Source organism: Grampus griseus (genome assembly GCF_964374135.1).
Source record: "Grampus griseus genome assembly, chromosome: 1".
NCBI classification, from domain to species: domain Eukaryota; kingdom Metazoa; phylum Chordata; class Mammalia; order Artiodactyla; family Delphinidae; genus Grampus; species Grampus griseus.
Genome location: NC_139017.1, coordinates 164,152,487 through 164,169,234, shown reverse-complemented (window position 1 = coordinate 164,169,234; position 16,748 = coordinate 164,152,487). Strand labels below are relative to the sequence as shown.

Genomic DNA, 16,748 nt, shown 5'->3' with positions numbered 1-16,748 from the left:
AACTCTGTAAATCAGTCTCCACCATACCCCCCAACCTCCCCTTTCCAGAATAGGAAACTAAGACCCAAAGAGATTAAGTGATTTACCCATGGTTATATAGTTTCTCAGTGGAAAATGCAGCCTATTTTGCAAGTCAAGTATTGGTTCTCATCCCTAAATCACAGCAGTATCTTTTCTTTTTTCTCTTGACAAGTCAAATCACTTAACAGTATAATAAACTAATTAAAATTTATAATTGTTCTTCTAAAACCAGATATAGCCATCCTGCAGCAAGCATAAAGGACTTGATCTATAAAGGACTCTGGGTCATCATAATTGTCCTTGACATTGTATTTGGTCTTAAGATAAGCTGGGGCATCTCTGGTGGTGCAGTGGTTGAGAGTCCGCCTGCCGATGCAGGGGACACGGGTTCGTGCCCCGGTCTGGGAAGATCCCACATGCTGCAGAGCGGCTGGGCCCGTGAGCCATGGCCTCTGAGCCTGCACGTCCGGAGCCTGTGCTCCGCAACGGGAGAGGCCACAACAATGAGAGGCCCACGTACTGCAAAAAAAATAAATAAGTAAAAAATAAAAAAGAAAGAATAATAAAAAAATAAAGAAACATTAATGTTATATTGTTTTGCACTAAAAGGTACTTGCCTCTGCTCCTTAGTTTTTGTGGAATGAGAGTGTTCTTGAATTTGAGGGTCTAGGTTTTAAGGGGCTCTAGGCTAGTTTGGTTTAAGTAACTTGGCTTTTGCCAAGTGTGAGGCAAGGTAGCATAGTGTGGCATTACTTAAGAGTATGAGAGGAGGCTGTTATTTATCAAAACTGACCCTAACAAATGGTGACTAGGTTGCTGGCTTACAAAGAGCAGAGTCCAGAAGGCATCATGAGGAATTCAGAGTTTAACCATGGAGTAAACATCTTTCCAGTCTTTTTTTTTTTTTATTTTTTGGCATGTTTTTCCTCCATGTCAGTGTTTACCAAAATATGGTCTGCCTACCAAACGCATCAGAATTAGAATTGTTTGGAGAGCTTGTTAAAAATTGCAGATTCCTGAACCCTACCACAGACATACTGAATTAGTGTCTGGAGGTGAGACCTAGTAATCTGTGTTTTAAACCCATTTCCTTATGGATTTTTATGTATCCTAAGAGTTCTAGAATCCTGCTCCTATGTAGGTGTCTTTCGTTTTCAGGGCTTTTCCACATTCATTCTATAACTTGTGTTTTACCTAATTTTCATATGTTTAGGGTGGGAAAGTTTTTGATTGCTTGCTTTTTTGTTGTTAAATGAAAGATTCACGTGCGTGGTACAAATATCGAAAAGTATGAAAGTGTATACAATGCACAGTTCCCTCCCCGTTCCCCTGTTGTAGAGCATTGTGCTGTTCTAAGCCCTTTAATATAGTAATTCATTCAGTTCTTCCAAACAATCCAGTGAGGTAGGTCATGTCACTGTTCCCATTTTATAGAAGACAAAAACAGGCCCAGAGAGGTTAAATCACTTTTTCAAAGTCACACAGCTAGGAAGTGCTGGAATTGTCTGGGAGTCTGGCTCTTAACTCTTAACCACCATCCTCTGCTGAGTGAGAGGATATAAGGATTAACTAGATTAACACATGTGAAGAGCTTGTTTTGGGAGAGTATAGAGTTCATCTTCAACATGGTAAATGTTTCATATGAACTGTAACAGCCTACCCTGGAGTTTCATCTAAGCCTGGTATCTAATCCTTATGTAATTTCGAACTAATCAGTTCTCTAAATTGCACAGGCTCTCTTCTGGAGAGTAGACTTCATGAATTGGTGATACTGAACAAGAAAATGGTAGCAACTGAGGTCCTTTCAGTGTCCTGTCATTGGCTGTCTGTCTTTTATTTACATAAAATACATCCCAGGCAGAGCTTGGGATACGGTAATTCTTCCATTACATATCCTTTGCTTTATTTATAGAATTATTTCTATGATATGGTTATGGCCAGGAAACAGTGATAGATTCTTTACATGGCCAGAGATTTTTGACACCTTCTCAAATAGAGGATATCTTTGCTGAACTCCATTTAGTGGAGTATTTAAACTTTATATAGACCATATTTCTTAAAGCATTAGGGCATAATATATGTCATTTGGAAGAACTTAACGTAGAAAATACTTAGATTCATTCCCTTCTCTTATTTTCTAAATGATAGAACCTAGGGATTCTAATGACAGTGCTAGAACTGAAGAACCTGTTGTTAGGCCTTGAGTTCTGTGCATGAAGTATCTTTAACGTCAGGTAACATTTACTGAACTCTTACCATGTGCCAGGAACTGTGTGTACCTTAACTGATTTGATCCTCATGATATCACGTAAGTTTCACAATGTTAAGTATTTTACCAAAGGTCACACAGCTAATACTTAGTGAAGTCAGGATTCAAATCCAGATGTCTTAATCTAAACATTGTTATTTCCTCCATACTCTGCAGACCCTGTAGAAGGATAACAGCTTATTAAACGTGTGGACTCTAAACCTTGGTTCCAGCATGTTTAGCAAAAACTCTGAAGAAATAGATAATAGAAGCCAGGTGACTTCGCCCATTTATTGTGTTGTTTTGTGACTTTTTAAGTTAATCTAAATCAAAGGAAGCCATTTTGTGAATTTAGACAGCTAATTTAGATAGAAACCACGTTAAAGGTAAGTGAGCTCTTAAAGTTTTAAAGTTCATTCTTTCAGCTACACACTATTCTCATACCTTCCCTTGAAAATATGTCAAGGAAAATATTGATAAGTTAATGGTCAGGAGCCCATTCTTACCTTCAGGTCCCAGCTTCTCTTTCTCTTCCCCTAGTCATAGTCATCCCTCACCCCCAGTCCCTTAAACACAAAGAAATAAAGAGGACCAAGTTAAAGCTCTCTTTCTAGGGTGTTTTTTTTTTTTTTTTAATTTAGTTATTTATTTTTGGCTGCGTTGGGTCTTTGTTGCTGCACTTGGGCCTTCTCTGGTTGCGATGCATGGGCTTCTCATTGCGGTGGCTTCTCTTGTTGCGGAGCGCAGGCTCTAGGTGCGTGGGCTTCAGTAGTTGTGGCTCGCGGGCCCTAGAGCGCAGGCTCAGTAGTTATGGTGCACAGGCTTAGTTGCTCCATGGCATGTGGGGTCTTCTGGGACCAGGGCTCGAACCCATGTTCCCTGCATTGGCAGGCGGATTCTTAACCGCTGCGCCACCAGGAAAGCCCCTCTAGGGTGTTTTAAAATCTGACTATTCTGAAAACTGATTAAACTGGGTTTTCTAAGTGAGCAGTTCCTTAACCTTGAATTAGTAAAACATTAAAATATTTATGGCACCTACCACTGACCCCTGTGCTTCAATGTAGGAGTTAATCAAGTAGTTTCTGAATAAATAGTGGTATTAGGCAATTCAAGAATTACAACAGAGGTGGGGCAGGGGAAGGGTGCGGAACAGTGAGTGTATGAGAAGAACCCTAGATAGCAAATTAAACAAAACTACCCCTTTTGTAAGAACAAAACCTAAATGAATGCCAAGATTCATTATTTGTCTGGAATTGGTGGTTATTTCTGTCAGTGGTATTGTTCATGTTTTTGCTTTGATTATTTGGATTTTCTAATTTTTAAGAAATATAGACAAGTATGTTTTCTGTAATACGATGTTATAGTTTAAAAACTATGTATTGCAAATTAAAATTTTGTCCAGTATGTGATATTTATACTTGTAATCTGTGTCTATGTATTTTATTTATTTTTTTATAAGATTAAAAAAAATTATATATATATATTTATTTATTTTTGGCTGAGTTGGGTCTTCTTTGCTGCGCGGGCTTTCTCTAGTTGTGGCGAGCGGGGGCTACTCTTCATTGCAGTGCGCGGGCTTCTCGTTGCGGTGGCTTCTCTTGTTGCGGAGCACAGGCTGATGCACGGACTTCAGTAGTTGTGGCACGGGGGCTCAGTAGTTGTGGCTCATGGTCTCTAGAGCACAGGCTCAGTAGTCGCGGCGCACGGACTTAGTTGCTGCGCGGCCTGTGGGATCTTTCCGGACCAGGGCTTGAACCCGTGTCCCCTGCGTTGGTGGGCAGATTCTGTGCCACCAGGGAAGTCCTGAGTCTATGTATTTTAAAAACAGCTTTACTGAGATATAATTCAGATATTATTCAGTTCAGCCATTTAAAGTGTACAATTAAGTGTTTTTCTGGTATATTCACAAAGTTATGCAACCATCACCACAGTCTAATTTTAGAACATTTTTATCACTCCAAAAAGAAACCTTTTACCCATTAGCAATCATTCCCAACTCCCCTTTCTTTCCTCCCCTCTACCAGCCCTAGGCAACTGCTAATCAACTTTATGTCTCTGTGGATTTGCCTATTTTGGACATTTCATATAAATGGAATCATATAATATATGACCTTTTGTGACTGGTTCCTTTTATTTAGCATAATTTTTCAAAGTTCATACAAGTTATAACATATATCAGTAATGTATTGCTTTTTATTATCAAATAATATTCCATTTTATGTATATATATCACCTTTCATATATTTTTAATTTTGTTTTTTAATTTTTGTAAATTTTATAGAAATATAGTTGATTTGCAATGTTATGTTAATTTCTGCTGTACAGCAAAATTATTGTTATACATATATATATTCTTTTTCATGTTCTTTTCCATTATGGTTTATCACAGGATATTGAATATAGTTCCCTGTGCTGTATAGTAGGACCTTGTTGTTTATCCATCCTATATATAACAGTTTGCATCTGCTAATTCCCACTCCTTCCCTTCCCCGCACCCTGCCTTGGCAACCAGAAGTCTGTTCTCTATGTGAGCCTGTTTCTGTTTCATAGATATGTTCATTTGTGTTGTGTTTCAGGTTTTACATATAAGCGATATCATATGGTATTTGTCTTTCTCTTTCTGACTTATTTTGCTTATCATTGATAATCTCCAGGTCTATCCATGTTGCTGCAAATGGCATTATTTCATTCTTTTTTATGGTTTAGTAATAATCCATTGTATTAATTTTGCTTTTCAAATTTAATATATCTGAGAAACCTCCACCTGGGAAGATGGATTAGATGGTGGTGGTGAGTTTCCTGGGTTTTTGCTTCATACATCCCAGACTTGGCACCATAGAACCCAGCAACCCAGAAACTCCCAACAATTGTAGACAGAAACAACAACAACAAAAACTCTGACAAAAGGCTGCTCTCTCTAGCCAAAAAACCAGGAAAAGGGGCAGCCTAAGCAGGACAGAAAACTTTCAGACAATAGCTGCTCTATTCCAAACACGACAGGAAAAATCTATGGTCCTGTTTTCCACCCATGCCAGCGAAGGCCGAATGGGTTAGCCCTGACTCCACCCTCTGGTGGTGTGATGTCAATTAACAGATCCTTTACTGATGGGCATTGGGAGATCCCCAGTGTTTTGCTATTATAAACAGCACTTTATTTTTCCTTCCTCTTGTATCCTTGGACATCTGTATAAGTGTTTCTATAGAATAAATTTCTAGACATGAAATTGTTGGGTCAATAGCATACAGTGAAGCCTTCAAAAATGACCATTAGATGACATTAAAATATGGAAATATATAAGAAGTATTAAATTTTCTATCTTCTTTCTGTTGTTCAGATTGGGTAATTTTTATTATTCTGTTTTTCAGTTCACCAATTCTTTCCTCTGTCCTCTCCATTGGCTGTTGAGCCCACCCTCTGAGCTTTTTATTTCAGTTATTGTATTTTTCAGTTCTTAAATTTCTGGTTCTTCTTTGCATCTTGAATTTCCTTGCTGAGGTTATTTTTATGTTTATTTTAAACTGTTCATAATTGCTCATTGAAGCATTTTTATCACGGCTGCTTTAAGATCTTTGTCAGCTAATTCTAACATTTATGTCATCTTGATGTTGACGTCTTTTTTTTTTTTTTTTTTAAACATCTTTATTGGGGTATAATTGCTTTACAACGGTGTGTTAGTTTCTGCTTTATAACAAAGTGAATCAGTTATACATATACATATGTTCCCATATCTCTTCCCTCTTGCGTCTCCCTCCCTCCCACCCTCCCTATCCCACCCCTCCAGGCTGTCACAAAGCACCAAGCCAATCTCCCTGTGCCATGCGGCTGCTTCCAACTAGCTATCTACCTTACCACGTTTGTTAGTGTGTATATGTCCATGACTCTCTCTCGCCCTGTCACAGCTCACCCTTCCCCTTCCCCATAACCTCAAGTCCGTTCTCTAGGAGGTCTGCGTCTTTATTCCTGCCTTACCCCTAGGTTCTTCATGACATTTTTTTTTTCTTAAATTCCATATATATGTGTTAGCATACGGTATTTGTCTTTTTGTTTCTGACTTACTTCACTCTGTATGACAGACTCTAGGTCTATCCACCTCATTACAAATAGCTCAATTTCGTTTCTTTTTATGGCTGAGTAATATTCCATTGTATATATGTGCCACATCTTCTTTATCCATTCATCCGATGATGGACATTTAGGTTGTTTCCATCTCCGGGCTATTGTAAATAGAGCTGCAATGAACATTTTGGTACATGACTCTTTTTGAATTTCGGTTTTCTCAGGGTATATGCCCAGTAGTGGGATTGCTGGGTCATACGGTAGTTCTATTTGTAGCTTTTTAAGGAACCTCCATACTGTTCTCCATAGTGGCTGAACCAATTCACATTCCCACCAGCAGTGCAAGAGTGTTCCCTTTTCTCCACACCCTCTCCAGCATTTATTGTTTCTAGATTTTTTGATGATGGCCATTCTGACTGGTGTGAGATGATATCTCATTGTAGTTTTGATTTGCATTTCTCTAATGATTAATGATGTTGAGCATTCTTTCATGTGTTTGTTGGCAGTCTGTATATCTTCTTTGGAGAAATGTCTATTTAGGTCTTCTGCCCATTTTTGGATTGGGTTGTTTGTTTTCTTGTTATTGAGCTGCATGAGCTGCTTGTAAATTTTAGAGATTAATCCTTTGTCGGTTGCTTCATTTGCAAATATTTTCTCCCATTCTGAGGGTTGTCTTTTGGTCTTGTTTATGGTTTCCTTTGCTGTGCAAAAGCTTTGAAGTTTCATTAGGTCCCATTTGTTTATTTTTGTTTTTATTTCCATTACTCTAGGAGGTGGGTCAGAAAGGATCTTGCTGTGATTTATGTCATAGAGTGTTCTGCCTATGTTTTCCTCTAAGAGTTTGATAGTTTCTGGCCTTATATTTAGGTCTTTAATCCATTTTGAGCTTACTTTTGTGTATGGTGTTAGGGAGTGATCTAATCTCATACTTTTACATGTACCTGTCCAGTTTTCCCAGCACCACTTATTGAAGAGGCTGTCCTTTCTCCAGTGTACATTCCTGCCACCATTATCAAAGATAAAGTGTCCATATGTGTGTGAGTTTATGTCTGGGCTTTCTATCCTGTTCCATTGATCTATCTTTCTGTTTTTGTGCCAGTACCATACCGTCTTGATAACTGTAGCTTTGTAGTATAGTCTGAAGTCAGGGAGCCTGATTCCTCCAGTTCCTTTTTTCGTTCTCAAGATTGCTTTGGCTATTCGGGGTCTTTTGTGTTTCCATACAAATTGTGAAATTTTTTGTTCTAGTTCTGTGAAAAATGCCAGTGGTAGTTTGATAGGGATTGCATTGAATCTATAGATTGCTTTGGGTAGTAGAGTCATTTTCACAATGTTGATTCTTCCAATCCAAGAACATGGTATATCTCTCCATCTATTTATATCATCTTTAATTTCTTTCATCAGTGTCTTATAATTTTCTGCATACAGGTCTTTTGTCTCCTTAGGTAGGTTTATTCCTAGATATTTTATTCTTTTTGTTGCAATGGTAAATGGGAGTGTTTTCTTGATTTCAGATGTTGACGTCTTTTGATTGCATTTTTTCATTCAGTTTGATATGGTTCTTGGTATGACAAGGGATTTTCAGTTGAAACCTGAACATTTTCTTATTATGTTGTGAAACTCTGGATCTTGTTTAAACCTTCTGTTTAAACTTCTCTGACACTCAAATAAGACTTCTCTGACATTGCTCTGGAGGGGGGTGGGAGAGAAGAACGGCAGTGGGAAGGAGAAGCCAGATGGACATAGACATCCAAGTGGAGATAGAAGTCCAGGTGCCCCACTCGGCCTCCATTGATACCCAAGGTGGGAAGTCTCCTCATTATTGTTGGGCAAGGGTGAGGGTTCCAGCTCCCCATGTGGTCTCCACTGACACCCCAGTCGAGGTGGCCTCATTACAGCTGGTTGATGTTGAAAGTCCTAACTACTCTACTAGGCCTCCTCCTCTGACACCCCTCTGCTTCCCTCTCTTCCAACCAAGAAAAAGGGGGATTTCTCATTACTGGCTGGCAGGGTTTAAAGCCTGGCTCCCTCTTTGGCCTTCTCTGATACCATCCTGGTGGGGGCATTACAGCCTCCAGAGGGTTGATTATATTAGTTTGGGAATAAAATATTTTAAAAAGCTGTATAGTGTGATCACACGTTTAAAAGAAAAAAGTAGTGTGTACACAGAAAATAAAAATCTAGAAGAATAACTAGTGAATGGTTCAAGGGTAGGGGAACTCTGACTTTCTGTAGTGTTTCAGTTTTTATTTTAAAAAGAATAGAGGTAAAAGACTTATACTCAGAAAACTATAAAACACTGATGAAAGACATTGAAGACAACAGAAACAGATGGAAAGATATACCATGTTGGACTGGAAGAATTAATATTGTTAAAATGACCATAACACCCAAGGCAATCTACAGATCAGTGCAATCCCTATCAAAATACCAATGGCATTTTCCACAGAACTAGAACAAATAATTAAAAAAATTGTATGAAAACACAAAAGACCCCAAGTAGCCAAAACAATCTTGGAGAGAAGAACAGAGGGGGAGAAATCATGCTCCCTGACCTCAGACTATACTACAAAGCTATAATAATCAAAACTGTATGGTATTGGCACAAAGACAAACTTATAGTTCAATGGAACAGGATAGAAATCCCAGAAATAAACTCACTCACCTATGGTCAATTAATCTACGACAAAGGAGACAAGAATATACGATGGAGAAAAGACAGTCTCTTCAATAAATAGTGTTGGGAAAACTGGAGGCACGTGTAAAAGAATGAAATTAGAATATTCTCTAATACCATACACAAAAATAAACTCAAATTGATTAAAAACCTAAATGTAAGACCAGATACTATAAAACTCCTAGAGGAAAACATAGATAAGTGAGGTTTTAAAGTTTTACCTTTAGCATGGATTCTATCTAAATTAGCTGTCTAAATTTATAAAATGGCTTCCTTTGATATAGATTAACTTAAAAGTCACATAGAACACTCTTTGACATAAATTGCAGCAATATTTGTTTGGATCCGTCTACTAAAGCAAAGGAATCAAAAGCAAAATAAACAAACGGGACCTAATGAAACTTAAAGCTTTTGCACAGTGAAGGAAACCAATGACAAAATGAAAACACAACCTATTGAATGGAAGAAGACATTTGCAAATGATATGACCGATAAGGGGTTAATATCCATTAATATACAAAATATATAACCAGCTCATACAACTCAACATTAAAAAACAATCAGATTAAAAAATGGGCTGAAGAACTGAATAGACATTTTTCCAAAGAGGAAATGCAGATGGCCAATAGGCACATGAAAAGATGCTCAACATCACTAATAATCAGGGAAATGCAAATGAAAACCACAATGAGATATCACCTTACACCGGTCAGAATGGCGATCATCAAAAAGAACGCAAATTGCAGATGTTGGCAAGGATGTGGAGAAAAGGGAACCCTTGGACACTATTGGTGGGAATGTAAATTGGTGCAGTCACTGTGGAAAGCAGTATGGAAGTTTCCCCAAAAACTAAAAATTGGACTGCTATATGACCCAGGAGTCCCATTCCTGGATGTATATCTGAAAAAGCACAAAAACACTAATTCAAAAAGATACATGCACCTTAATGTTCATAGCAGCATTATTTACAGTTGTGATGGTATGGAAATAACCTAAGTGCCCATCAACAGATGAATGGATAAAGAAGATGTGGTGTATGTATACAATGGAATACTACTGAGCCATAAAAAAGAATGAAATTTTGCCATTTGCAGCAACATGCATGGACTTGGAGGGCATTATGCTAAGTGAAATAAGTCAGACAGAGAAAGACAAATACTGTATGATATCACTTACATGTGGAATCTAAAAAATGCAACAAACTAGTGAATAAAACAGAAGAAGCAGACTCATAGATATAGAGCACGAACTAGTGGTTACTAGTGGGGGGGAAGGGGCAATAGAGTGGTAGGAGTAAAAAAGGGTTATTTTGGGATTATATGAAATCATGTGTCTGAAATTTTTGAAAATTTTAAAGCAGTATAGAATTTAAAGAATTTCATTTAATAAAAAAAATTTAAAATGAGTGTATATGTTACTGTTAGAAGCAGTAAAAAAAAAAAGCATACTTTTTTTAGATGCTATGTGTTCATTTTTAACATTAATAAAAACTGGATGCAGAATAAGATACCCTGATTCCCAGTGTAGTATGCTTTCCATTATACCATAATATCCTCCTCACCTCCTCAGTCAGTTGTACCAATAGGTTGTATTTATTGTAATTCATACTGGAGAGAGTAATTTTGATTCTTTAACTTTGTTGAAATGGAATTTTATTAGTACAACTTGGATTAAAGGAGGGAGTTTTTGATTTATGACTACTGGACATCCGAGTTTTTCCACAGTTTCACTCTACTTTATGAAAACATCATCTGGCTAGTAGCTGCCAATTTTCTGGTGCTGTTATGACTTTGGAAAAACTTAATCATGGCAGTACTTCTTATTTGAATTGTCATGAGTTTTAGGAGAGCAGTTAATACAAAGGCGTTTTCCAGATTTATCCTGAAGGGTGCACATGCTAAGTTATTTATTTATTTATTTATTTATTTATGGCTGCGTTGGGTCTTTGTTGCTGCACATGGGCTTTCTCTAGTTGTGGCGAGCAGGGGTTACTCTTTGGTGCAGTGTGCAGCCTTCTCATTTTGTGGCTTCTCGTTGTGGAGCAGGGGCTCTAGGGTACGTGGGCTTCAGTAGTTGTGGCACACGGGCTCAGCAGTTGTGGTGCATGGGCTTAGTTGCTCCGCGGCGTATGGAATCTTCCTGGACCAGGGCTCGAACCTGTGTCCCCTGCATTGGCAGGCGGATTCCCAACCTCTGCGCCACCAGGGGAGTCCCCTGTATTATATTTAATCAGGTAACTGCTTTTATTTTTTTTAACTCCCCTCCATTTCCCCAGTAGTTTAGGAATTAATGACTTTACTAATGTAGCATTTTACTGAAATGCCTTCTGAAGTTTTTGAGACTTACTTCAGGATAATAAACAGTACTTCTACCAGCATCTTTGAGTGACTTGTTGAAAGTTAGTTTCTGGCTCTATTCATAGACTTTATGGTGAAGAGGGCTGTGTTGGCTGCTAGTGAGTGTCAGAATGTTCTCTTCCAGCCTGCTTGCTCGCTCTTTTCATTTCCTCCTCCCCCTTCCCTCCTTTTTAAACTTGGGGGGCATACTTGATGGAATTCAAGATTTGTCCCACTCTAATTTTTAGGAAAATTGTGTTATCGTAGAGCTCAGGGAAGTCAACTGCTTCATTTATTAAGTAGGATTACAAATAACTTATTATAAAGATATCTTTTGTTATTTTCTTGTTCCCTGAAGGAATGTGTAAACAAGGTATGGGATTTTTATAATGAATACTTTTTTAAAAAATATTTATTTATTTGTTTGGCTGCACTGTGTCTTAGTTGTGACATATGGGATCTTTTAGTTGCGGCATGTGGGCTCTTAGTGCAGCGTACGGGATCTAGTTCCCTGACCAGGGATAGAAGCCAGGCCCCCTGCCTTGGGAGTGTGGAGTCTTAACCACTGGACCACCAGGGAAGTCCCATGAATAATTTTGCTTAATGTGGGGGAGGTTGGCAGTTATTTTACCCTTTGGAGAGAGGCACACGTTTCCCTTTTCATGTTGCCCTGTAAAGAATACTGTTTCATAGAACAAGAAATGACTTACGTTTCATAAAACCTATGATAGTCTTTGCCCTGACGAAAGGATATGTGTATCCCCTAGGGATTGATTGGACCTGTGCTGTCCAATAAGGTTGCCATTAGCCACGTGTGGCTGTTTAAATATAAATTAATTAAAAGTAAATAAAATTCAGTTCATTTGAACTAGCCACATTTTAAGTACTCATTAGCCATATATCACAAATAACTACTGTATTGGACAGTGATAATTCAGATCATTTCTATCATTGCAGATAGCTCTCTTGGACAGCACTATATTAGACTGGCCATTTTTAAGAAAAAGAGGCGGGAATTCCCTGGTGGTCCAGTGGTTAGGACTCTGTGCTTTCACTTCCGAGGGCCTGGGTTCAATCCCTGGTCAGGGAATTAAGATCCTGCAAGCCGTGCAGTGTGGCCAAAACAAAAAAAAGAGAAAGAGGCAAATGAAAGACCTGAATTTCTTCCTTCCACAATGCAACTTTTCCTGTCTCCTAGTACCCTTGACTAAAATTCAGGAAAAGGTCTATTGTTTTGTGTATCATCACTTTGGCCTTGTTTTTTAATGTTTATTTCTGTTTCCAGGCTGGCAGTGATGGTGAAAGCATAGGAAACTGCCCCTTTTCCCAGAGGCTCTTCATGATTCTTTGGCTCAAAGGAGTTGTGTTTAGTGTCACAACTGTTGACCTGAAAAGGTAAGATTTGGTTGTAGTTGGGGATCAACTTGATGTTCTCAGTTTGATCCTCTCCTCATCCCTCACTTTGCTTGCATATGTTCTATAAAGAAATGTATTAAAGTTCAGCTGATTTATGGGCACGTTTAACTTGTATAAGTATTATGGATAATTCACAATGTAAGTATATTGCTTGTGGCCTCTCAGTCTTTTTAGGAGCTTATTGTATGTTTACCTTATAATATCAAGAGCAGCACCAGGAGCTGTTTTAGGGTAGAAGCAGTGAAATCTTTGACTTTACAGATAAACATGTAACTATGCAGAACTTTCTAAACAGACGACTCCTCAAATGTGCTCGTAGACACATGGCCTATACAATCTGGATCTTTAAAACCAAGAGTGGGATTTTTGGAGGCTGATTACTGCTGTGGTCTTTTTCATTTCATCTACTTTTCAAAACATAATGGGAGTTTTCTGTAATATGATTTTAACCATATTTGGTTAAATACAATTATAGAATAAGAGCAGTTATCTATGGCCCTGTGATTGTTCTTGCTAGGTGAAGGGTTGTTTCTGACTTTCTCTCTACAGACCAAAGTGGAGAGGGCTGAGAAGAGCCCTGAGAGCAGTAAGCTTTTTTTACTCAGTAACTTCTATTCTCCCTTAGCAAACAGGTCTGAGGCAAAAAACATTCATACTTAAAAAAAAAAAAGATTTAACCCAAGGGTTGAGAACATTTTTACCAATAGAGAATCTGGGATTTGGCAGTGGAAATGTATTCCTCTTGACACAAATGCCACAAAGCAAAAAATGCTTTGCTACTTATTTTTTAAGCTTATTAGACATGTGCAGTGTCCAAGAAAAAATAATGACAGGCTATCACTGGATGGGGAGCAGAATTCATGAACATTCTCCTTCTGGGCATCACAATGTGAGAATTACCTGACAGCTGTAATCCCATTCCCTGTTCTAGGTTAGCATTCTCTGGGACCCCTGTCAGTTCCTTAAAATTTATTTTTTACTTCACTTAATTGAGATTTTGCAGACTTAAAATCTATTTATTGAAAATAAGCCATAAAGTCTTCCAGGAACCCCTTTGGTTATATATATGAATGTAGAAATAAGCCTTTGGGAATTGTAAGAACTACAGGCTCATTTGAAGACATACCTAGCTCATATTGGACAGAGCTATTGTAAGAATGAAATAATTTATATAGTTACCCTTCTATTACTGTTTTTTTCCTACATGCATTCACAAAGGGAGTTTCCCAATATAACTCCTAAAAATAGACCGTGCCGCCAAGAACACACCCTTAGTGTGTCTTAAAATACTTGGATTTCTCCTATTCCATTTTTGGCTTGGAGCAAGTGAGTTGACTAACATGCTTTGAAAAAGCCTTCTTTGAACAGCTCAATACAGTGCTTGATTGTGGTGCACACCAGTAATAGAACCATGGGAATGGGAATGGGAATCTGGTTCAGAAAAGGAAGTGAACTCATAACGGCTGTTTCTAAGTCATCTGTTTCACTTTTCGTTTACAAAGTTTTGATGGCGTTATTCTTGGAAGTTGATTGATATTTGGGGATTTGTATATGTTTAGGAGTAATGTGCCCTACATGTAAAAGGTGACACATGGGAAGTAGGATGAAAGATTCAGGGCCTCCTAATTAGAAAATTTGCTACTCAAAGAAGACGTGTGTTTATTTCCTAGAGCTTTGTGTAAAATCTACAGAGAACACTTAATACTGGAGCCTATATTCTTTAGCTTTCTTTAAAAGTCTTAGGTCTATAGTACATATAAAAAAATCCTTCTTAAGGTCAATTAAAAGTGTACAAGTAGTACATGATAATGAGTCCCCTTCATCCCTAACCTTGGTCATCAGGTTCCCCTTCACAGAGATAACTGCATTTAGGTTTGCTCTTTACCATCCTTCCAGACCTTTTCTATGAGTTTACATGCTTATATATATAGTCTTAAGTAAGATTTCAAAGAGAAGGTACCCCAAGAGAGTGAACGTTGGCTCAAAAAAAAAACCAGTATAAATAAAATAAAGTTGTCACAGAGGACTAAAACATGCTGTAGTAAAAAGTACCTTTCATAATATATTCTTAACTTTAAAACTTTAAATATGATTGTTTTTAGAAAGCTGTGGGGGAGAAAGATTTGGTGCCTATAGTGCTTATTTTCCTGCTTTTCCTGATAATTGCCTAATTTCTTAGTGAAATGTACTGATCCCAGAACAAACTGGCGGAGAACAATAGAACTCTACTGAGAGCTTTTTAGAAGCCCACTCTCTGCTCTGAAAAAATTATTGTTAAATGACATTTCATCCATAAGAACAAGCCAGTTTCTAGTTCTGGCAGTGTGTAACACGTTCTCTTTGAAGCTCAGTCGGTGTTAGTGACTATGCTGGTGGTATGCATATGCCCCTGTGAGGCTTGGAACAACCTCCCATTGCTTCCTGCGAGTGCTGCCTTCATACTTTTGTGGGAGTAATTTCTAAACCTAATTTTTTGTTTATGCTGCAGTCGTATTACAGAACTTTCAGATTAAAAAAAAAATAGTTCCTAGGCTTTAGGAATTCAGGTTTATATCAACTGCCATTTGAACAAAAGCTTCAGGTAAATATAAGTGAAAATATTAAAATATGGGACACATTTCAGGATGTTATCATGTGTCATCAAAAGGGGAGCAACCATGGCATAGCAGAAAGTGTTAAGGGTAGAGACCTGGTTCTGTGTGGAGAGAGCCCTGTCTCTGATTTCGCTGGGCAAGCTGTCTCATCTTCTTGGAGGTCAGTTACCTCATTTTTAATCTCAGTAAGAAAGAAGGGAAAAATAAACTAACATTTCTTCATTGTCTATTACATGCTAAACACCGTTCAGGGTACTTTTTACTACTGTTATCAGACCATTTTCAGACCTATTATTGAATAGAATTTATTATTTTTATCACACTGGTGTTACAGGGCCTTTGTGGCTGACAGGTTCATGGCAGTGATCAAGAACTTTATTTGAAGACTTCCATTATCTTCATTATGCTCAGAAGTTCTTAAATCAGAGATCAGCATCATTAGAGCACAGATAAGCCTGAGAGGTAGGCTGGGGGAAGAGAAAGAAGGAAGCGTGAGAACAGTAATAAGAGAGAGTGACAGACACACATACATATACACACTGAGACATTGACTTGGATATAGCTGAGTGTGGCCATATAGTTGTTACGGTAAACTCTTCTGGTTTTGGGAAATGAGAGTGGAAATGATAACTTTAAGAAATAAGCTTTTTATTGTAAAAGCAGTGATATCTGCTATATTACCAGTGAATAAAATTCTTCCTCCATGATATTCTCTGAGAAAATAGATAAATTGGAGAAGACCACTTTAAAAGTCTGGGAAATATTTGTTTTCATTTTTCCCATTCCCACCTTAAACATTGAAACTGTCTCATCCTTTGTGGTGTCACCAGTTCTTTCTGCTTCAGAAGTCAGCATACCATTTGTAACATTGTATGAGTCAGACCCACAAGTAAATTGCCATGATCATGGCATAAGGTTTTGCATTATTATTATAATAGTTTAAACTTTAACAATTTTGTTATAGTTTAAAATGTTACAGCAGAACTATAAAACTGATAGTTCTGTATATCTTAAAAGGAGTTATAAACTCAGAACAAAATCTGATTTCCAAATAGATTCTTCAGGTAATTTGCTTTCATTATCATGTCTCTGTGGTTCTACCCTTCTGAAAATAGTCTTCAGCAAGTTGAGAGATCAGTTTTGAGTTCCAGGTACATCTTCAGTACACAGCAGCATGAATAACACATACAGAGAGACTAAGTGGAGTGGAACAGGCCAGCCTTTTAGAGAAATCATTTCCTGCTGCTGGTCAGTCAGGAAAGTACAGACTCTGTTCTTCCCCTTTGTAAAGTTGACTTGGGCTGTGTGAAGACCTTGTTAGAATGGTCCTACAATTCAAGATATGGGTCTCATGAATGCATTTTGAATCACATGTATACATACCCTGTGTGTGTGTGTG

General features: G+C 37.9%; 1 protein-coding gene across 1 annotated transcript in view; it reads left to right on the top strand.

Moving 5' to 3' along the window:
* CLIC4 (chloride intracellular channel 4) overlaps window positions 1–16,748 on the top strand; it is an 86,070-nt gene that overhangs the window by 30,080 nt on the left and 39,242 nt on the right. Inside the window, exon 2 of the mRNA XM_082654701.1 lies at window positions 12,625–12,734. Coding sequence (XP_082510827.1) covers window positions 12,625–12,734 — 110 coding nt within the window. The remainder of the gene's footprint in view (window positions 1–12,624; window positions 12,735–16,748) is intronic.